The sequence below is a fragment of the Oryza glaberrima genome, chromosome 1, assembly GCF_000147395.1.
Source record: "Oryza glaberrima chromosome 1, OglaRS2, whole genome shotgun sequence".
In the NCBI taxonomy this organism is placed as follows: domain Eukaryota; kingdom Viridiplantae; phylum Streptophyta; class Magnoliopsida; order Poales; family Poaceae; genus Oryza; species Oryza glaberrima.
In genome coordinates, this window is record NC_068326.1 from 17,131,868 (window position 1) to 17,154,775 (window position 22,908).

Genomic DNA, 22,908 nt, shown 5'->3' on the forward strand with positions numbered 1-22,908 from the left:
CATGGCAATGCTCAAATCTGATCCATTGCAGGTTCAGCACATGGCAAATTTGAGAAAATAATATGACAGAAAAATTTCGGTGGTGATTTTGGCGTGTGTTTGACGGCGGCGGCGAGTACTGCCAATAAGATAAGTATCGTTGGCGTGTGATGGGCCTCCCGGAGTTTAGATTCGCATTACCAACTGATCTCTCTAGCGACAATAAATTCAGATATGGCAATATGAACTGGTCATCCGCTGCAGCATAGGAATTAAGTGATGCGGTTAGACTGTGTGATAATTTTAAGAAAATGTTGAATTTAACATCCATGATACATATATGTGCCCAAGTTAAACAACACTGCAGTTGGTCCTAGTTTAAACTAAAACTTCCAGTCACTAGAACTTCAGTATCTGTAGTTTCAATACTAGAGCATAAGGCAAAACTAGACAACTTGAGCCACTTGAATTTCAGTATGTTAAACCTAAATTCAGGAGTTGTTCATTAACTGGGTTATATACTGAATTTAGAGCTTAGCTTCAGGTTTCAGTTTTTTGAAAGAAAATTCAGTACTTGAACTCAGATTTAGAACAAACACCACTACAACATCAGATTTCAGAACTGAGATGGAAATTTCAGAACAAATCATAGGAGGAAATGTGTTACATTTGTCAATATTGCTACATGCAAATGAATTTTCTGGTTGAAACCAATATCCCATAGCAAAGTAAACATTGAACAAAGCTAGTTTACTAAAATCTCAGGTGAAAATATGATTTGCAAGAATTTCTGAAGCCAATCCTGAAGATAGTTTCTATCAAGAAATCTTTACAGACCATGGACTGTACAAAAGATGTTGGCAATGCTTCTAAATTTATCTATCACAAATCACACTATTACAAACATTCCCGAATCCAGACTTTCTCTAATTGATAGCACATAGCAAATCTTTAACCTGGCAATGTAATTAATCGATTAGAAAAATAGAAAATCTTGCTTAAGAAGATGCCTTCCTTAATAATTTCCTAGCCAGATGCAGTTTTTTGTAAATCGGAACACCCTTCTGACCACCTGCCTATTTGTTGTATGTTGGGATGTCGGTGTTATCATTCGATGTGGAGCCAACCAAAATTGCCGCTAGCTTGCGTCTGAAGATGTCTATATCACCCTGTATAGTATGTAGATGTAGTTTTTTAGCCTTAAATTTGAATTGATTGCATTACATACATGCTTTTGTAGTAAACTACATACCTGCTTAAATTTTGTGGTTAACTTTGATCCATTCCAGTGTTCCATGCACTTCAGCATGAAGAGACCACATGAAGACCTATAGAAAGATAATCCTTAACATAACAATTAATTTTGTAACAAAGATAATTGCATTTAATCCAAGAAGAGTAACATACAAATCTTTCTGCCTGGGTATGCTTGTCACACTGAACACAGGCCAAGTCGACAAGTCAAAATCCGGCCAGATAGTTTGGTTAGATCTTTCATTGTATCCAGATATTTCGAAATATCTCTCCATTCCTTTCAGCTTTGATCATGCAGGAGATCGAAATATGAATAAATCGGAAGGGATGTTATTTACTAGTAGAAAGCAGTACGGGATATTATGGGCCCACCACTAATGTCAGTTCCGTGTCTTGTTTACCGGTGCTAGGTGATGAGTCCAGTAGTTGAATCTGGCGTTGCTTAACATGGACGACAGCCAGGTACCATTGATTCTTATTTCTATTTATAGGGATAAAGATCTGCATTTTCAAGCTTTGTTTAGTTCTGTTATGCCGAGCAAATTTTTTTAACTGAAATAAAATAGTTTTACCTGTTCGTTCTGGGCAATTTGGTTAGTAATTCTTGATATATATCCCTTTTCCAACTGCCGCTTGGAGATTTCGTGCACGCAGTCAATCGATATTTTACCTGTGATGAACGTTTTCATCATATATACTCTTCTGCGAGCTTGTGACTCTTCAAGGTATTTATGTTCCAGGTGCATGATGTATGTGTCGATGATCTACATTTTGAATAATTTAGTACACATAACAATTATAATTTAATGATACAATAGAGGGTAAGTACGATGTTACTTCGTCAATAACATATCTAGCTTCACCATCGGGCAAGAACCGATTTGTCAACGGTTGCAATTGTTCCCTTGTAAGGAGCAATCCTTCCATTCTCACCAAAACACGGTCAGGCGGTGAAGTGTTAATGTAGTCGATGAGGAACTCATCCTCTTCGGTGCATGTAAACTCTGCAATCACAACCCAATTAATTTCAATGACAAATATAAAATGTTGTGTTACGAAATTTTTGAAGCATTTGTGCAAGGCATGCCTTCGGAATGTATTGGGGGGGGGGGGGGGGGCTGGAGTTGCCTTCTGTTTGTTCTTGGGGTTCTCTGGGTACACAAAGTCAGTGTTTAATTGTACAGTTGATGTGCGGACCCTTCCTGTTGTTTGCACCCTTTTTGCAATAGGCGAGTTACTTGTATCTTTTTTCTTCTTGGCCTGCTACAGGAAGTTATGATGAACAATTTTCGGTTACAACAAGTTTCTAAATCGTATAGAGTTACTTATCATTATAGAAATTTTTTGATACCTTTTGTTGGGGGGGGGGGGGGGGGCGCGATGCATGTGTCATGCCATGTTTTTTGTTGGACTTCATCCTAACACCAGGTGCGTCGACTTGCGACGAGTCCTTAAGGTTTGTTTTTCTTGCATTCATACGCTGTTGATTTAATAGCATGCACAAATGTTAATACGTAAAATAGTTAGTTCATGATAACTGATAGTTGTACTTCTCAACTCGTACCTGAATTTCTTTTCTTAATATGATTAAATGTTCATTCATTGTTTTAAGCTGCAACTGGACATCCACCATATCTGTTGTCTGTGCCTTAGTATTATCCTGGATGGAAAAATAATTAGAAAACAACTTAAAAAATTTTAGAAAAACAATTCAGTATGTACCATGTTACTTGGTTGGTTGGCATCTGTTCCGGAGTGATCTTTAGCGGTATACTCTTTGGTGGCCTCGATTGGGAGCTTGATATCATTCACAATCTATGTTCGAAACATGTGTACAAATTGTTAATACTAGGCATTGTCCTAATTATGTGTGCAAAAATTACAACGCACGAATTACCTGTCCTACTCCATACAGGATTTTTTCACGCTTTCTGGCCTTCTTCTCATCCCAGTATTGTATCAGTGGTCTGTCTCATCCGGTGTAATCTATAGAAGGATGTATGTGACTCACTCGAAACTTCTAGTACCAAAGCTGAAAGAAATTTTTTAAAAAAATTTTCTATAGTCACACCATACAAGCATAAACCATAATTTGAATTGAAATTACACCTACCAGTAGAAGAATTTGGTTGCCCTTAAGATTGACCTTATCATGCTGGAAACTGACGATTGACCTCTTCAGATGGTTTAGGGTTAAGCTAGCCCAGTTGGTTCTCTTTATATCTGCTATATTTATGAGTAGATTTAGGTAATCTGAATGGACGAATCTCTCAGTTGTAGGACATAGGATCAGACCAATTGTATATAGCACAAACTGCCTTTTAAAGTGATCGTCACAAGATTTATTCAAATTCAATGAATCCCGCAAGGCTGACAGAGTTATCTTAGTCTCCCTTTTGTCTTTATATAATGCAAACAGAGCGGCCTTTGTTGCCTGTAGAGCTTCGTTTTTTTCTTTCTCCTTTGGGTCATCAACGTCAGCTTGGATTGCTTGTGGCACTTCAACCAGTTCAACACCTTCTGATGGCACGCCGAGTATGTGATCTACATCTTCAATGGTTATCTCGTGCATGGTTCCATTTATATTGAAAGCTCCAGTATGCTCATCATACTCCCTAGCAATTTGCTTGCATAAAATCCGGCGAATTTGGACTCCATTCATTTTTGTTAAGCCCCCAAATCCTAGATCATCTATGGCTTGCAGCTGGTCTTTGTCCAGAGTCTGCATGAATTTCCAGTAGGCTACTTGTGAGCATACTTGCGTTCCCTGCGATAATAAACATCACAATTTAGTTCATTATTGCATAGAGAGCGATCGTTAAGTCCTAAGAATAGTTGCTTACCGGTTTGTTGGCTCGAATATTATTCTTTGTCATTCTCGCTAGCGGCTCATAGTTGGGTATCATCGATGACTATATTCTGCGATGCGTTCGGAATAATTAAATCATTTAAAAACATTTACACAGTAATGCATGCGTTAATACATTGTTAATTAAGAGATATTACTTGAGCAACTACAAAAATTCAAAATCTACAATGAGACCAGGGGTTTACTTTCTAACTATGAAAACTGAAAAGCGTAGAACATGGACTGATCTGGAGAATTAATTCGGTCGTATATTAACAATGGGTTAATTTCTAGTTTGTTGTGTACAGCACGCCACGAATCCTATATACTTATATAGTTCAATAGCACTAAGTGTACTTAATGCTATTTCTCTCTTCTCTCAGTAAGCCACATGACCTTAATTATTTCTAGCCTTTCGATGATAGATCTATGGTTCAAATTGTCTCTTCTTTTTTCTCTCATAACACAATACAATCTCAATTATTTTTTAGGCTAAAAATTCATAAGTATCATTTTGTTATAGTTTTAATAATTATATTGCAACGCGGCGTATTCATCCAGTTGTAAATAATTACAGGCACAACAACCATCTACCTCGTGCGCACATGTGTGAATGTCAGGGCGGCTATTTTTGCTTTAACTGATAGACATTTCGTTGTATTGTGCAATGTATTTTTGTGGCCAAAAGTGCAGTTTAACATCAAGATATAATACATGCATGTGCGCACGTTGTACCTCCTATCTGGCTTTCTCTCTTCAACACACACACACATACATGGATACAAATGGAATGCGCCGCTGTTCCATTTGGTAACCAACCATGGATACAGTCAACTGGGCGGTGTAATTAAAAACGAAGAGAAGACTAACCTTGAGTCAGTCTCCTGTTGATTCCGGACGGAGAGGAGGTGTCGCCGGAAGAAAGTCACCTGGCGACGCCGCAACGGCGTTTATCTGGAAGCACTATTAGGGTTAATGACGGCAAAGACTGGCGGCGTAATCATTAGGGTGCCAAATATTGCATGCGTCCGGTGTTGGGCCTCCTGAACTACAGGCCCAATCGTTTCAGATATTTATGATTGATTTACTGTTTTTTTTGTAAAGGTAATACCGATATACTGTGTGTAAAAAAACTGTAGTGGGTCCAACTAAATTACGTTCTGTCACCAATCATGTCCTAAAATAATATAAGTCCAAAAAACTGTTCCGCTATATTTTACGAGCGATCGACCGAAAAACTATGTTTTTAAAAATTGACCCAGTCTGGATGGTCGCGGACTTAATTATTTATTTATCAAAAATATGACCCGGTCCGGATAGACCCGAAATTATTCTTTTCTGATAAAAAATACCATCCGAACTTAATAGTTATTTTGTTTGAAATAAACCGTTCCGCTTTATTCTACGCGCAGTCGACCGAAATCGTTGATTAGTTAAAAATCGATCCGGTCCCGGACTTAATAGTTATTTTGTTCGAAATAAACCGTTCCGCTTTATTATATGCGCGGTCGACCGGAAATCATTGATTAGTTAAAAATCGACGTGCCCCGGACTTACTACTTAATAGTTTTCATCCCTAGTTATTAGCTATTCTAAATCCGTCGCTTAAAAAAAACAGATAATTCAGCATAAAAAATAATCGTACGATCCATCTAACCAAAGAAATTATTGGACTAGTACTACCAGTTAGTTATTAGCTTTATCTTTTGCTAAATCCCCGGCAACAGAAAAAAAACAGAAAGACGCAGCGATACAAAAGGCTTCGGTTCGCATCCGCGGCAACTGGTATAAAACTGAAAGGCGCAGCGATACAAAAAGCATTTCTTTCTCCTATCTTCCGTGCGCCTCCGTTCTTCATTCACCATCATGGATCCCGTGACCGGTCCGTCGCCACCCTCCGCATCGCGGCGTCAATCCCAGGACTTTTCTACGGTTCATACGGGTCAAGATGACAGTCCTGCCATGGACTCTACGGCAAAAACACATCTCAAGGTATTTCTAATTACTTTTTTTACAATTACTATCGATTCACGATACATGACCCCTATTAGATCGAATAACCATGTAGATGTATAGCCATATATACATGCACCAAATAGTTTTTCTACAAATTCAGCTAATATTAAATACATAGAAAAGTTTTTCTAGAATAGTTTTTGTTTCACATTCGATGGGGGCGGCACCGCTGCTACGGCCATCTAGGCGGAGGCCATGGTTTCTGACTTTTGGGCTGGTTTTGCCCCTAATCCGGTGATTAGTTGTCTCCCATTATTATTAGAAGTAATTAATTATCCAAGAAGCAGCCGCAGAACCTCCGTCATGGATTTCTTTATACAGTTTAATTCTAGCAGGGGCTCTAGCAATTTGCAAATTGAACTCGATGGATTTTCTTCTGTATTTCTAGGTCAGATGATAATTTTAACCTAGCTGATTCAATCCATATCTTTTCACTGCTTATGAGTTAAAAAAAAAGCATTACAGTTCAACCATTTGGAATGCAAAAATTTGCTGAAAATTACCGATACGAACTTCTGGATAATTCTGATATTGATACCATGATATGTCTGCACTACCAAAGTACCAATAGTACTTTAATTCCTGATGAGAGTGCTAACTATTGTTGTTGTATATTTTAGGTTTCTGGTTCGCTGAACAACATTCAATTTGACTTGCCTGTGGAGATTGTAGAAAAAGTTAACCATTTTGCAAATGAAGTAACTGAAATGAGGAGAGGGTTTGACAACATATTAATGGTCCAAGAACTCCAAATGCAACAGATTGCGGTATTCTATTTTGCTATTTTCATAATAGTTCAACATTTTTTTATACAACTAAGTACAATGTATTTTTTGCTTCAGGATTTAACTCACGGTGTTTCACGATATCCACGCAAGAAAGAGATCTCCATTGACCCCGCTAACTCCATCGCAAAACGAGTACGTGGACTGGATGGTAGGCCTATCATAGCAAACAAAAAGTTTGATTATGATAGAAGGACATTTGTGGAAAATAAGAAAGATTTCGATTCCGAGGCAACATTTCCAGAGCAATGTACTGTAATAGACATACAATCTTTGGATCGTGAGAACACCATCGTGCACATTGACGATGTTGTGCTTATAGGAGCAAATTTGGAGTGTCTGACCAAACTATATTGTTACGATGATGATAAAAAATCCATTAGCCCAGAGGTGTGTAATTTCCATTATGATAATTATTTCTGTCATGTTTGGTGCTAATTATAAATATTGCACCCTTGTGTAGATCATTGATGCTTTTGTTGAACACTACGGGCATACAAAATCTGTTGTGGATGGAAATGCGTACATAGAGAGGGCGTCAGTCGTGTCTATGCTTATGTTATCAGCTTTCTATGATCGTGTCTATGCTTATGTTATCAGCTTTCTATGATATGATGCACGAATCAGCTGGCCATAGATATTTGCGCCATGATATGGTAATTAATATGTGGTTATCTTGTAAATTTTTTTGGCCATCATGGATCTCTAATCTCTAACTAAAGCAAAAAAATCGATGCAGGTCTTCCTTCCAATATGTACTTCATTAAAGCACTGGTATGTAGCAATCGTTGATGGCACTAAACAATAAGTCCATGTACTAGAATCAATGGAGACCACTGTAAAGGACCATACTGAACTAATGCTTGCTGTAAGTTTTTTTAACATGTTCATTTCACCTCATGTGGAGTTTAGTCTTTCTTGTGCACGATAATATTAAATCTAAATTTGTTATAGTTGCAAGGAGTAGAAAAATGCATCAAGCTTGCCATGGATTCTGATGTTCATTATCCTACGTGGACTGATTTCAATGTCACAAATTGGGATATAAGCATACGATACTTGGCCAGGAAGAAGGATAGGTACGCACAACATTTGGAGTTTCGTGTACATAAATTACTTGCCGAATAACTCATTTGTGTCAAAATTTTATGTAGGACCTCAAGTGGACTATTCATAATAAAGTTCATCGAGTACTGGAATGGGGTCTGTCTGACTAAAACTTTTTTTCAGGTAACACTTGATGTAAAACACGATAACTATTTATTTTATCTCGTGAGATAACATATAGTTGTGATCTATGCAGGAAGACATCGATGAATACAGAAGAAAGCTAGCAGCGATTCTTTACAACTCTCCATCCAACAAAATTCAGAATCATGTACAGGCCATCTCCGAAGAAATCTAAGATGTTCAGCTTTGCATTGGGAGGAGATTTTTTCATTAAATTCTTAGATGTTCATTTATCATTGCGATGTTTTATTTTGGAGATTCTTAGTTTGTCTTGTCGGATGTTCATTTCGAATAAGCTAGGTGTAATTTTTTTAATATTAAACTCTATCTGTTATTTATTAAATGATACTCTATCTGGTTATTCAACGATGTCAGATGCGGGGACTTATTCTTTTTTTTGTTAAAGAAAATAACGTTCTGCAATAATATATGCATGCGGTCGATCGAATAACCATGATTCTCTACTACTTAAAAATAGTAGTACATCTGTGGGATTTTTTTCCAGTATTCTGAATATTTTTAACATGAGACTTCTGATTCTTGAATCTGGGTTAGCACCATAAATGCAAGGGTTAATGGGTTAAATTTTCTACCGTATAATTTGAAGGTTACAAAACTAATTCACTTCTTCATATACTAATAGAATTTCCCTTCTTTTCAAAACATGGTAAATGTGTTAGCTCCTGATGATATAGAAATTGATATAGTTAGTCGATTGTATTATCATAGAAGGTGAAATTATATTTATATATCGTATGTTTGTAGGGAACACAACCTCAGGATTACCCCTGCTCTTTTTTTTTAAATGCGTTGTGACAAATAACTTGAGGTGGAAATTGATTTCCTGAGGGATCATGTGACAGTGTTCGTACCGAGATGCATCAAGTACGTGGCTGGGTGCTGTGTCCACTGAACTTCATCTCTAAACAGTTAAGATGCAATTGATCTCTTGCTCTGGCATTTTTCATTCAGCCTTGTGTTCTGATAGAAGAAACATGGTTTATAGTGCTATTTCACAATGAATGTCTGCTCAATCAAGAGGAAACATTTCTCATCAATTTTCTCCAAAGTACACATCTTGTTTTGGGAGGGGGTCTACATTTTTAGAAGCTGAATTTCAAGTGAGCCAATTTCAGCACCAACAGCAGTACAGTTTCAGCAGCAGCAGCATTACATTACAGTTTCACCAGCAGCAGCAGCCGCCCAGTTTGAGCAGCAGCAGGAGTTCAGTTTCATAGCAGCAGCAGCAGTTCACTTTCATTTCAGCAACAGCAGCAGCAGCACAATTTCCAACAATAGCAGTATCATTCCAGAATCAACGACAGCATCATTCTAGCCAACAGCACCATTAAAGCATCACACAACCATCACAAAATGAAGTCACCATTCTAGTTGCAGATCATTTATTCCTAATATTTAAAAAGGCCACTAAATTTATTTGTTCATTACACTCCTTTAATAATAAATAATCAGCAATGAACTGCAGCCTTGCAACGCAATCAACAAAACTGTGTGCTTCCGCCGGAATCATCTCAGGGCAGCCAGGTGCGCCACAGTTATGCTGCCCAGGGACGTCGCCCCAACGTTGAACTGCAGGAGGAGCTACTGACCACCAGACAGGGTAAACCACAACTCCATGATCTTCATCCAGGGCCTAATTTCAGAAACCAAGCAGCAACCAGTCAAGTTAGGACACAGGAGGCAGCTCAATTCTGTAATTTTCTGAAATTGGAATAAATCAAGCTCAATTCTGTAATGTTTCTGTCAAAGAATTGTTTTATAGTTCTAAAGCATTTCAGCTTATTTGCCTCTGTACACATGTAAAATAAATTAAGTGCCTCAGTAAAGCACCAACTTCTGAATGTTAAGAGTTTGTTTGAGATAAGTTGAAAAAGGAATGGCCTATCTATTGTACCTAAAACATCTATCAGCCACAGTCGTAAATAAACCACCAATCTGTCATAAGCATAAAACTTGAACAACTACATGAACAGATTCAGAGACAATGTTGGAAATACACAGAAGCACAGCCCTCCCCTGTCGTGCAACACATTCTATTCCATAACTGTGTTTCACTAGTTGTGTTCCAGTAATCAACATAATAAAGTGCAAAAATTAAAAAGTCACCTTAATGTTGGAAGAAAAGGTTTAGTGTGAAGCCCTCTTATTTGCGTAGGACTCACGGCACGGCTTCAATCTCTTAGAAGGAATCCTTCCTTTAGGAACAACCTTATGTGGATCGAGGACTCTCTCACCACTGGGTTGGTTCGACGCTGAGAAGTGCACCGGCAAAGGACCAAGTGTTGTCTCATTAACGCTACCCTCGTTCTCGGCACCTTCCCGCATAAAATTTTCAAAGAAATCAATGACTTGCTGTGACCTCTCAAAACTCAAAGAAGCTTTGACTAAAGCCTCATTAGCTATGTTACGGAGAAGGCGGTACTGATCCATCTATTCGGACCACTCATGCACATTTGCAGTTCTAACTGAAGGGAACGCTGCCTTCACTTGCAATGTCCATCTAACCACAACACAGCACTGAGGAATAATGTCAATTCGGAGATACTTCAGAACTGTAAATATATGTGAGCATGGTATCTCTTTGCTATCCATCATCTGACAGTAACACTTCACACCCATCAACAATGCACCATCAAAACTACAACTCACTTCACCATGCACTTTATGGTCATATTTCGAAGCAATACTGTACCTTCGAGCCTCATCCAGTTGCCTCACCTCCAAAATCACCCATTTACAAATCTTCCGAATCTCTGCCCTTACCTCCCTGAAAATGACATGGGTGAAAAAGCGTGCAGCACTCTTCTCCAATGCTTCTGCACTAATTTTAGTGAATGGTACCGATTGTGATGCTCTAGCATCCATCTCAGCCTCATTTCTACGCATACGCGACACACAGCACATGAAATGCTCTATGACATCGATCAGTGACATTTTCCTGTCGAGATGACTATGAATTCTTGAGTTCAAACCCTCACTCCTTCGATTGCTCCTCATCCCTAAGAAATATCTCCCATCGGTATACGCCGTGGCCCACTTTTCCCTTAGCGCATACATCATGGCTAGCCATAACTCCTTCTCCGGCACATTATCCCTGTTCTTAAAGGCACACCATCGTCTCTCAAATTCATCGGCCTTCATTACTTCGTAGACGAGTCTACGAAATTCGGTGAGCGCATCCCCATGGAGATGGCGTTTTGCGTTCTCCTCAATGTGCCATGTACATAACCGATGATCTGCATCAGGACAGACCTTGGCGATGGCGTTTGCCATGGAAAGGTCCCCATCGGTGATAAACGATCTAGGACGCTTGCCACCCATCGCCTTAATGAAGGTCTCCAGCAGCCACACATATGAAGAAACCGTCTCATCTAAGAGCAGACAACACCCAAAGACAACCGTGCTACGGTGATGGTTTACACCAATAAAAGGAACAAAAGGAAGGTTGTACCGGTTGACACGGTAAGTGGCGTCAAAAACCACAACACCTCCAAATGCGTCATAGTCGATCCGAGATTGTGCATCGGCCCAGAACATATTCTTCAGATGACCTCCGGCATCAGTATTGTACTCAAAGAAAAATTCTGCATCTCTTTCCTTCTGTTCGTTCAAAAGGCTCAGTGCAAATTGAGCGTCCATACCCTCAATTCTTTCTTTCTTGTAACGAGCAACGAAGTTGTACAAGTCCCGAGACACAAACCCAACCTGATCATAACCACCATGATTCTTCTCCATGACGTCCATTATATTGCATGTACGAAGGCCACTGACCCCGAGTTCTACAACCTCAGCCTTTTGAGCATCACTTAGATTCCGATGGGATCGTAAGAATGCCACTTGGTCATGCTTTGCAAGTGGGTGCGCATGACCATCGTTGAAATCTTTAACAAACCAAATCCCCGTCTCCTCATTCAACTGCATCTCAAGTTTGGCCTCACATCCGCAACGTGTCAGGGCCCTTGGCTCCCTAATTTGGTCTGTTCTTTCAAAGTATTTCAACAACCTATAGCCTTCATATGAGCAGCACAAACGCCTCCAGACCACCTTACCATCTCCATTGTACCTAACATTGTCCTTTCTGATGCTAAAACCTTTCGACCAAGCATAATCATTATAGAACTTATATCCTTCATCCTCGCTTCTAAACTCCTTGGTTATCACACTCTCATACTCTGTGATCTCCTCCAAACTAATGTGATTGCCAGCCATGCCAAAATTCTGCAATTCAAAATTTCAAAATTCAACAATAAGTCAAACCACATAATTTAATACTACCAAAATGTACTTATATGGAAGTAAAATACTCAGATTTATATTCGTAGAACTTAAAGTTGTATTCTTTTCCTTTGCCTATTCATTTCATGAATAGTATGACGTGCTATCTGAATTCTATAATCTCTATTTACACACCAGTCCAGCACATCAAACCATGCTTCCTACATTGCTACGAGTGATCAGATCGAATTATTCTTATATGCAAAATTTATAGCTTAACTATATGACAAAACCAAATATTTTGCTTCTAACTACTCATCGACAATATATTCTAAAATCAGAATTAGTCTAATATATCCAATCAGTGCAACAAACATCTAAAGGAGGCAGCGGCTAGCTTGCTCCTAGTCACTGAAGATGTGGAGTTCGACGGTGTATCAGCACAATTCACAGGAACTAAAAGCTTAAATAATGTCAAACATGAGTTCAGAGATTACTGAAATAAAAGATCCGAAACATCAGAAAGTTCAGAGAAATAACTTTAATTTAGTCCAAGTTTGAGACCAGATTAGGTTTCATGTATTTAACGATGTTTCAGTGCTATCTGATTTGCTCCTTTATTAGCATTGCTAGAAAAATATACAAATCTTTAGACGATTTACATATTTAACAGGAGAATGTAATATTCCCGGCAACATCACACTCCTATACGACATCTTCCTGGTTGGATTTTACAACTGAGCATATGATCAAAAGGAATATGCTTGAATTGAACAGACTAGGTGCAAACAAGGTACAGTGGTGGTATTCTGAACAAGGTACAGTGCAAATAAGAGTATGGGCTACCAATTGCAGAACAACATATATCCATTTGTATATAAACTAGGTGAATAAACAGTCAACAAAAAAAAATAGTAGTAAGTGAAGTGGATTTGTTACTCAAATATTTAGTACTCCCTGAAACAAATCAATGCATTTCGGTGACATTCTCTTGATCAAATCGTACTTTTAAAATTCAGATATCTTGATGATGTTATTCTAAAGAGGGTTTACCATCAGACAATTGTGCGCTTACTAGGGCCAAGAGAAAAGTAAAGTGAGGGGCGCCGTGGAGCGCGGGGGCGCAGGGGTGGCGCGGCGGCTCGAAAGGGGAGGGTCGCCGCGGGAGTGAGGGTGCAGGCGCGGCGCGGCGCCGCGAAAGGGGAGGGTCAACGCAGGCGCGGCGGCGCCAAAGGGGAGGGGCGCCGCGTCCGCGCGAGGGTGGAGGGGCGGCGTGGCGGCGTGAAAGGTGAGGAACGCCGCCTCCGCGAGAGGGTGGAGAGGCAGTGCGGCGGCGTGAAAGGTGAGGGACGCCGTGGCCGCGCGAGGGTGGCGGGGCGGAGCGGCGGCGTGAAAGGGGAGGAGCGCCACGGGCCGCGCGAGGGTGGCGGGGCGGGGCGGCGTGCAGCGGGGGGACGGAGAAGATGGAGGCCGTAAACCCCCCCGCCCCCCCAACGACGCGATGCGAAGCGCCTGAATCGGCCGGGTCCAGCGAACAGATTTTGGAACGCGAAAATACTGTAATACCCTTCCTCCAAAATTAAGAGAAGGACAAAAATACCCAAAAAAAAATCAACCGTCAGATGTTCTCCTACTACACTACTACAGGTAGTAGTGGGGGTACCGTAAAACCCCCCCTCTCTTTCAGCCATTGCTCACCATATCCGCCCAATTCCATGATCCTTTATGCAGATGGACATCCTAACAAGAGCGGCTGATAGAAGACAGGTCGTATGATATTGGAAACGAAACGGATACTTGTTTTCCTTTTTCAGGACAGGTCTAATGAATGCCTGTGCGGTAAAACAGAATGACCAAATTTAGACTCTTCAGTAACGTACCAGCGAGAGCTTAATTAGCTGTAAAATTAAACACTTTGATCAGGAACGATGAGTATTTGGAAGAATATTACTACCTCCTGGACACCATTAATAGATGATAAACATAGACAATCATCCTTGCTTTATATATCTTAGGGAGCACATGGATCTGTGAGGATATGTACCATGCGTACAGATTGACCCCTTTGAAACTTAACAGAGGTCATAGGTAGAGATTGCGTCATTTGCTATGGCTGGACACAAAGTATTTCTTCTTTTCCTGGCTGTCCTCGGATCCTTGGCCATTCTGTCACAATGTAAGTCAACTTATCTGCAAGAGTTTATATCAAAAGTTATTTTAGTTTAATGATCCTGTTGATTGTTTTTGCACCATGAACGCACAGGGAATAATAGAAAATCTCACTACCGCATCCTTTATTTTCTTACTTGGCAGCTGAAAGCACCAATGACATGGATGGTGGCAAGTCCACGGTGGATCTGTGCTCAGAGTCAAGTGGAGGGCAGTACTGCTGCTTCCCTGGAAATGGTTGCTACCCGGACAGAGCACAGTGTATAAGAGAGTGCTGCAAAGACTGGAAGAACACCAACTGCACCAAGGACATTATTGCACCTCCCTCTCCCTCCCTCTCGCTGTAACCGATGTGTAATATATAACAAGGATATGTCAAGAAATCTGTTATCTTTGTCTTGAAACAATAAGTAGGCATGATCAGGAAATCGCAACTTTCTTGGCGTTTTTGTTCGAATTTATCTTTTCACTTGTGGATTAGTGACATTGTTAATTGGTCCCTAGCTAAAAAACGGAACGTTGTTATAACCAGCCAAACAATACTTTGATAGATGATCAAAACTTCTGAAGAAACATTAATTCTGTCCAAACCATTCTGTCTTGACATTTCCTCGCATGGCGCCCTAATAATTCCAGCGTAGAAACCTGTTATATACAGCAAAAGAGAAAATTCTCCTTAACCATAAGTAACGTGACCACAAAATTCGAACAACTCTCACATGCCAAAAGTTATGAGCTTGACCGGACTTGTAATGCATATATTCAACAATAAATTCAATATTTTAGTTATATCCACATTGTGAAAAAAAACACTTTATCGAAGAAATAAAACCTCTATTAAAAATAGTTTCTATTAATTTTTAGTAACATCATTATATATCCGTACTACACGGGCACACCAACACAGCAAGTGTGTCATATTAACATATGCTCACTGGAATAAAAGCCGACACTGAATCTCTAGACACATGTGTGTATGCATGCTTGGGATATTTGTGGGCTCGGTATATAAATTCATATACAATCAAACATATGCATATGTGTGGCCATTAGGATTTAAATCCGAGTGGAATTGTCTTTTTTTTGGCATTTTTATTTTTTATTTAAATAAATAAATCTTGTATGAGAGTACAAACAAGAGAGACAACCATTTGAGCAAAGTGTAAGAACAAAACCTAACAGGAACAGAGGATAAAATAGGCTTATCCATCTACAAATTCTAGATGTTCAATAGACCTTTTGTCAATGAAAATACAATGGTAAGAACAAATAGATAAAAAAACTTAATAAAATAAAGCCTTATGTTGGATTGGCACGACATAAATTCAGTAAAAAATAGCATTAAGAAAGAGGCAAATTATTTATAAATAGGTAGACAATAATATATAGAGATGCACTAAAACACATGTTGTATGCGTAATAACTACGATGCATCCCATATATAGTATTTTGTTTACTACACGCTATATGTTTCTCAAACACCTGATATTAAAAATTTTACTAATAGGTTTAATAGGAGGATTTGTGATGATTTCACTCTCTAAAAGAATTACTAAGATTGGACACGTTTTAGTACTATAACGTGTCACTGGTGTAATGTAGTATGTCTATATATATTTAATAATTTATTAGGTCTAGACTTTGATATTATCCGATAAGAACAAATATAAAGACTCCTTCTAACCGATTGTGATTTTGGCAATTATCAAATAAAACATAATGCAAAATATATGTCAGGATAGTTTATATAGTAGTATTTCACAAAATGTACTAGTTGTGTCGAAGATAAAACCTATATTTAATACCCATTGGTAATCCTTTCGCTGGCTCAACCCATCCATAAATGTTTCCTAGAATATTCTCGTAGGATAACATAATATTTATTATTTATTAGTATCCTACCAGGCAGAGCTATGCAGGTATTTAACTCACCTCCTGAGCCATTACTTAGTGCTAATTATAAGTGCTAATTATAGCTCATTTGCTTTGTTTTGGCCGTGTTTAGTTAACCCCAACTATCTCAAACTTCTAACTTTCCATCACATCACATCCAAAACTTTTCTACACACATAAACTTCCAACTTTTTTTTTCCAAACTTTCAACTTTCCCCAAACTTTCAACTTTTTTCAGGAACTAAACACAGCCTTTATATATCAGATGAATCACAGGGAATATGTAAGCTAGCCGGACATTACATATATAATTAGTAAAATTTGCTACAAAACACTCAAAAAATATATAATTAGCTGTGGGACATAAAAAAAAAGTGAATTGGCCCGAAAACACTTTAAAAGTGTGGTAATTTGCTGCAAGACACTGGACACATTAAATTGAGAAACCATACAAAATTACCGTCTTGCTCTTCTTCTTCTCCCAATCCTCCATCGATTCCCCCAATCCATCCCCGATCGGCTGACCCAAATCCCCGCCACCCCATCGATGGACGGCGGCTGCTGTGGAGCCTAGAGCCGGCGCCGCACGCGGGAGGGCTGGCGGAGGCTAGGAGGGGTGCGGCCGTCGGGTTCCTGGGTGGCGGCACGGTTGGTGGCAAGCTAGTAGGCAATGGCAAGCCGGCCAGGGGTGCATGGCGCAATAGCAGTGCAGGTGCAGCGGCAACTTAGCAAGCAGCAAGCCAAGCAAAAGCAGCCATCACTCCATCAGCAGAAAATGGATAGTTCCTACATGTGAATATTTGCTATTTGCTATTTCTTCTCTCTGTGATGAAGAGAATTAAATTAATATATTTCTAATTCTGATACGATCCTGAACGGTTTTGTTTCGTTAAAACCTGTAATTTGTGTATGGATTCAACAATACTGTTTACATATTAAATCGAATTAATGTGTTGATTTAAATCCAAGGGATGTTTAATGTTTTAGCACGAAATTAACAATATGGATTATATATATGTTTTAATCTGCAGGTGTAAGCGCCAACGCCTTGGATAGCAGCGAAAGATTACGGTGACGCCGTGCGATGTTAATGCTTTGGAACAGTACACTGCTGCAGTCCATTCCATCCAGAAATTGGCTACTTTCCGACAAAGTTGCAATGCATCAAAGAGTGCTGCAGAAAAGCCAAGGGCCTCACGTGTCCTTAGGGCAATAACTATGCAAGGCACGTATAGCATGTGTCTTTAGGATCTGTCTTGTTGCCAACTCCTAATTGGTGTAGCGATCTCGGGCACCTAATTTAAACACGTGTAAAACAAAAGCATCCGTGATTTCATTGAATCGCCGTATATAATCCCTTAAAGATTCATCTGGATTCTGAGTTAATGCGTGGAGGTCGTCCTCGACTGCATGATGTTTGTATGTCCCTTGAAAGCTGGCAACGAAATACTGCCACATATCTCCCTAGGAAGAGATTGAGTTGGTCGGGAGATGAACAAGCCACGAACGAGCGGATCCTTTCAATGCAACTGGTATACAGTTTGTGAGCGCGTTGTTGTCTGCTCCGGTGACATAGAGAACTGTGGAATATACGTGTAAGAACTCCTCTGGGTCAGTGCTTCAATCGTATTTCTCTACGGCCCATGGGCGGAACTTCTCAGGTCACCTTACTTCTCGTAAAGTTGGATTGAGCGCTTTGCATCCCCCTCTAGGTACGAGAGGTGATCGGTGTCCCCGTGATCTTCGAGAACCGCTTGTCGATGATGATGAAGATGACGAGGGATCACTGGGATCTAGAGTACGACCTCTGGAACTGCTCCCCTGATCTCGATTTCTCCAAGGACCTGGGGATCGCGAATCTCGATGTCGTCTATCGTCGTCATGATGTTGTCAACCTCGACCGTTGTCGCCCTGACTCCGCCGACCTCTATTGTTCTCATCTTGGTGGCTTTGACGATCCAACTGGTCTCGGGCTTCGTTTTGGCGGTGTTCTTGATTTCCATCGTTGTTGCGTTGTTCCAAATCCACATCACAAATATTAAAGTTACTTATTCACACAAATCAAATACATCACAAATCCTAAAAAATTACACATAAATCAAATACATCCCAGATCCATACAATGAATCACAAATTTGTACATCTCAGTGAATCACAAATTATATAAAAAAACAAAAACAAAGCCATTGCCGCCGCTCGCCACGGCCACCGCCGGCCTTCGGCCGCCTGCCCGCCTCCGGCCGCGGCCCTGCCGCCTGCCACGGCTGCCGCCGCCCGCCGCATGAGACTGACGGTTGGTCCTCTAGGTTCAACAACTATAAAAGAGTTGGGGAGGCAGGGAGGAAAATTTTAAAAACCGTTTCACAAAGAAATGCTGAAGGGCGAGAGGAGACATTTTGCAAATAGGGTTTTTAGAAAACTTGTCCTTAGGGTTTGACCATTTAGCTCAACCTACAGTCAACCTGGCTATGATACCACTTTGTCATGCCCAGAAATTGAGCCCAAATTTCCAAACTGTTTTATGTATTAAATCCCTGTCTAGGACCAGCCAGGGTACACAAAACGATAAGTAATATACTGTTCCAAATGTAAATAAAGCGTAAATACTTACAGAAGAGGCACTTAGTCCTCACACCGAAAGGAAACGGCAGCAGCGGAAAAAAGGCGATACTAGCAGGGCTTCAGCTCCACTCCACAGGCAAAACTCAACTGGGGTCTGAGCCTTGATCCTCTAACTTTGTCTTCAGCTCAGAAGCACTACACTTCTAAAAAGGGGGAATAATAGTAAGGCTGAGTACAACCACCATACTCAGCAAGCCACACCAATGATGCAGACATGCAAGGGGATACAAGGACGGGTTTGTGGCTATTTGCATAAAGGTAGTTGTAAAACATTTTATTGGGAAAAACAGTAAAACAGTTGAATAATTAAGGTAATATTATATCTCTATTGATCAACGCTACACCACGTTGAACAGGCCCAACCAAACCACCTAAACTACACCAGTTCATTAACCAATTATTGAGTATGGGACTAATTAAGGTGAATCTGGTCGATCACCCATAACCACGGGTACGACTATTCGAATAGTTTTACTCTGGCCAGAGGTGCACAACTGTACCCACAAGACACAATCCACCGGCATGTCACCGCGTCATCATGCGCCCATGATGAACACGTCACCATGTCGAGTGATTGTGACATGACCCTCCATATAACCCCCTCTGACCAATCGCACCGCACCTCAGGTTTCACCCCCGCCACCAGCAGGCAACGGGTAGCCCCCCCTCGTGCCATGGTGAATCCGCAAGCCGATCAACCAAACACCCCGGCCGACCCAACTCCATCATGCTCACCCTAGCCTGGGAACGTCAGCCAGAGGAAAGCTATACTTCAAGTCAAGCAGTTACCCATTCCCGCTTGTGGAAAGTGCTATGTCTTCCAGGGTTTCCTGCGAACCGGTCCTTAATTACCATGGGTGCGACCAGCAAAACCATGCACCCACAGCCCACCATTCAGTCATATTTTAGTTGGATAATTACAACCAATGAACATGGCCGGATGTCTCGAGCACGCAGCTTGTTCTGATACTAAAGTGTCTAATACTGCAATTATCCCATCGACTGAGCTAGTGGTAATTAAGCATGGCTAAGCATATAGTTCTAGCTAGGTCACATAAGTAACACGAGCTAGTCGAATTATCACCCAAGTTTAACAAAGAACGGATATCAAGTAAACATGGCACAAGCGAGCAGATAGGTAATACTCGGATCCCATGTAATTAGCAAAACATGCATATTTATTTGCAAATGTTAAAGCATTTATAAAATAGGCTCAATATGCTCAAGGGGAATGTGTGACTTGCCTTGCTTATTCACTTTGATCTTCCGAACTCTTTTCCTCGCAACCGCGGACTTCCGAACGACAGATTCTACACGCTGGCACGCAAAACGAGGAAAAACCCTAATAAAAACCAAGCAAACAGTACATAAAAAGTAAACAAACATGTATATATCAATTTTAGATGAATTTTGCAAGTTGAATGGCCCAATTTGGAGTTCGAATGAATTAGATATGAATTTTAGAAGTTTTTAGCAATTTAATTTATTTTCTAGAACTATTATTGATTTATTGCGCAATTATTAATTATTTTTCCAAAGGAAAAGGGACACGTTGACGTCAGCAAGGGGCCGGATGGCGCCAACACCCAGGCCCCACACTTCAGCGGGTCAAGGGGAGGGCACACGGTGGACACGGTCCACCGTGACCAGGGTGGCACCATGGACCGAGACCACGGGAGTGATCCACGGGCGGCCACGGGCAGAGCAGCCAGGGCACGGGCGCGGCCGAGACCGGCCCGGTCGAGCGGCGGTGATCGGCGGCGGCGGCCTAGCCGAACGGCCACCAGCGGCGGCGGGGCGGCATAGGGCGGCCGGTGAAGAGGAGATAGAGGGAGAGAGAGAGAGAGAGGTGCGGGGATGGTTTTTATAGGCTCGGGAGGCGAGATAGTGGCCGGGAGGGGCGGATTCGGGGCGGCAACTGGTTGGAAGTAGGGCGTCGACGTGGAGGAAATGGCGGCCGGATTTCGCGAGGAAAGTGGGGGAAACTGAAGCGGGGGGAAGAGGTGGGCGGCGACCGCATCGTGTGCGCGCGCGGGAGTGACATGGGAACGGGAGGAGCAGCGATGTGGAGCGGATTCGGCGGCCATGGCGGTTGGAGCCGAAGGTTAGGGAAGGAACTGACCTGTGGTCCCGACTGTCGGTGGCTTGGGAGAGAGGAGGGAGCCAAGGGGAGGTGAAACGGACTTGTGGGGAAGGGGGAGCGAGCTGGGCCGAGCGGCCCGAGAAAGGAAGGGAAGAGGGCTGCCGTGGGGAGGAGAAAGTAGGAAGGAGGGCGGAATTCAGCCGAGCCCAAAAGGAGGGAGGACTTGGGCCAAAAATGGCCCAAGGCAAAGGAGGAGGATTTTAATTTGTTTTTCTTTTTATTTAATTGATTAAATGAACTTTGTGACTTTAAAATTACTTCTCGAGCTCCAAAAATTCATGGAAAAACCCGGAGAGTATATTAGGGCACAAAGAATATTAAAAATTATTCTTGGCCAATGATTTTTAAAGGAAATTTTTAATTTCCTCAATAATTTCACTTGATTAAATTGCTTTAATTTTTATTTAATTTATGGGAAATGTATTATTTAATGATTTTTAATCCTGACCGAAAATCGGGGCGTTACTTTACCAACCGGGACTAAAGTGGTGATCTTTAGTCCTGATTGGTGACACCAACCGGGACTAAAGATCCTCGGCCCCTGACGTACATCTGACAGGGGATGAATCGGGACTAAAGATCACTAAGATGATATTTAGTCCCGGTTGGTAACAATGATGGTAGGGTTTTCAACCGGGACTTAAAGATCATTTTTAGTTCTGGTTCTTTTTGGAACCGGGACTAATTGTGGTTTTGGGTCGACCCAGCAAATATCATTTCTCCACCAGTGTAAAGTTTAATCATAGGTTTTGCCGGAAGTCTAACACTGTAGATCCGCTCCTGATGGACTTTGTCTGGTCTTAAACATATATTTTTCATAGCGCATGGCATAGTTGATATATTACAACCTTTGCAGGTGGTAAAAACTAATTAGTTAGCGAAGAGAGATAAAAAAAGAAACAAACCGTAAACAGGGCTAATAGATGTGATGCTTCAAAAAAAATAATTAAATACCATTAAAAACTTACTAAATACGGACGAGATAGATTTTTCCCTCGCTTACTATACCTCTAGCACAGAAGCCACGCACCGGTGGAGAAAGCCTTTTTACTTTCAGTTGGTAATCCCTGATAGTCCCGGTTTTTCAACCGAGAGTATGAATCCGGGACTAAAGATCGCTATCTTTAGTCTCGGTTCAAATACCTGGGACTAAATATCGATCTTTACTCCCGGTTGGTGTCACCAACCGGGACTAAAGACCTCTCTTTAGTCCCGGTTGGTGACACCAACCGGTACTAAAGAGAGGTTAGCGGCAATCCAAATGATCCTTTTTTTATTGTTTCTTTTGCCAAAGTTAATTCCTATATTTTCTCCCGAATCTAGTGCCATGTATATCCCCAAATCCCCAATTGAAAGTAACATCCCAAATCTTAAGTTACTTATACACACAAATCAAATACATCACAAATCCTAAAAAGATACAAGCAAATCAAATACATCACAAATCCTAAAAGATACACCGAAATCAAATACATCACAGATTCATCTCATATCCATACAATGAATCACAAAATTATACATCTCAATCAATCACAAATTACCAAAAAAAAGCCGGCCAGTAGACGAGAGGGCACGTCCGCCGCCGCGTGCGACACCTTCGGCCGCCTGCCATGGCTGCAGCCAGGCGCGGCCCCGCCGCCGCCTGCCATGGCCGCCGCTGGGCACGGCCCTCCCGGTCGCCGGCCGGATGGGAGGGGAAGGGAGGAGGAAGGGGAGGAGGAGAGATCTGTGGA

General features: G+C 41.1%; 1 protein-coding gene across 2 annotated transcripts; it reads right to left on the minus strand.

Moving 5' to 3' along the window:
- Positions 1–9,111: 9,111 nt before the first annotated feature.
- Positions 9,112–13,832, minus strand: LOC127759886 (protein FAR1-RELATED SEQUENCE 5-like). 2 transcript variants are annotated; one of them, XM_052284104.1, is made up of 3 exons: positions 13,424–13,832; positions 10,240–12,351; positions 9,112–9,766 (listed from the first exon to the last, which is right to left on the minus strand). In XM_052284104.1, the coding sequence occupies exon 2, from the start codon at positions 12,340–12,342 to the stop codon at positions 10,564–10,566; it is 1,779 nt and encodes a 592-aa protein (XP_052140064.1). In that variant the 5' UTR covers positions 12,343–12,351; positions 13,424–13,832; the 3' UTR covers positions 9,112–9,766; positions 10,240–10,563. The 2 variants fall into 2 exon arrangements, with proteins under 2 accessions (XP_052140064.1, XP_052140063.1); XM_052284103.1 differs by having other exon boundaries at positions 13,402–13,832.
- Between the last annotated feature and the right edge of the window lie 9,076 nt (positions 13,833–22,908).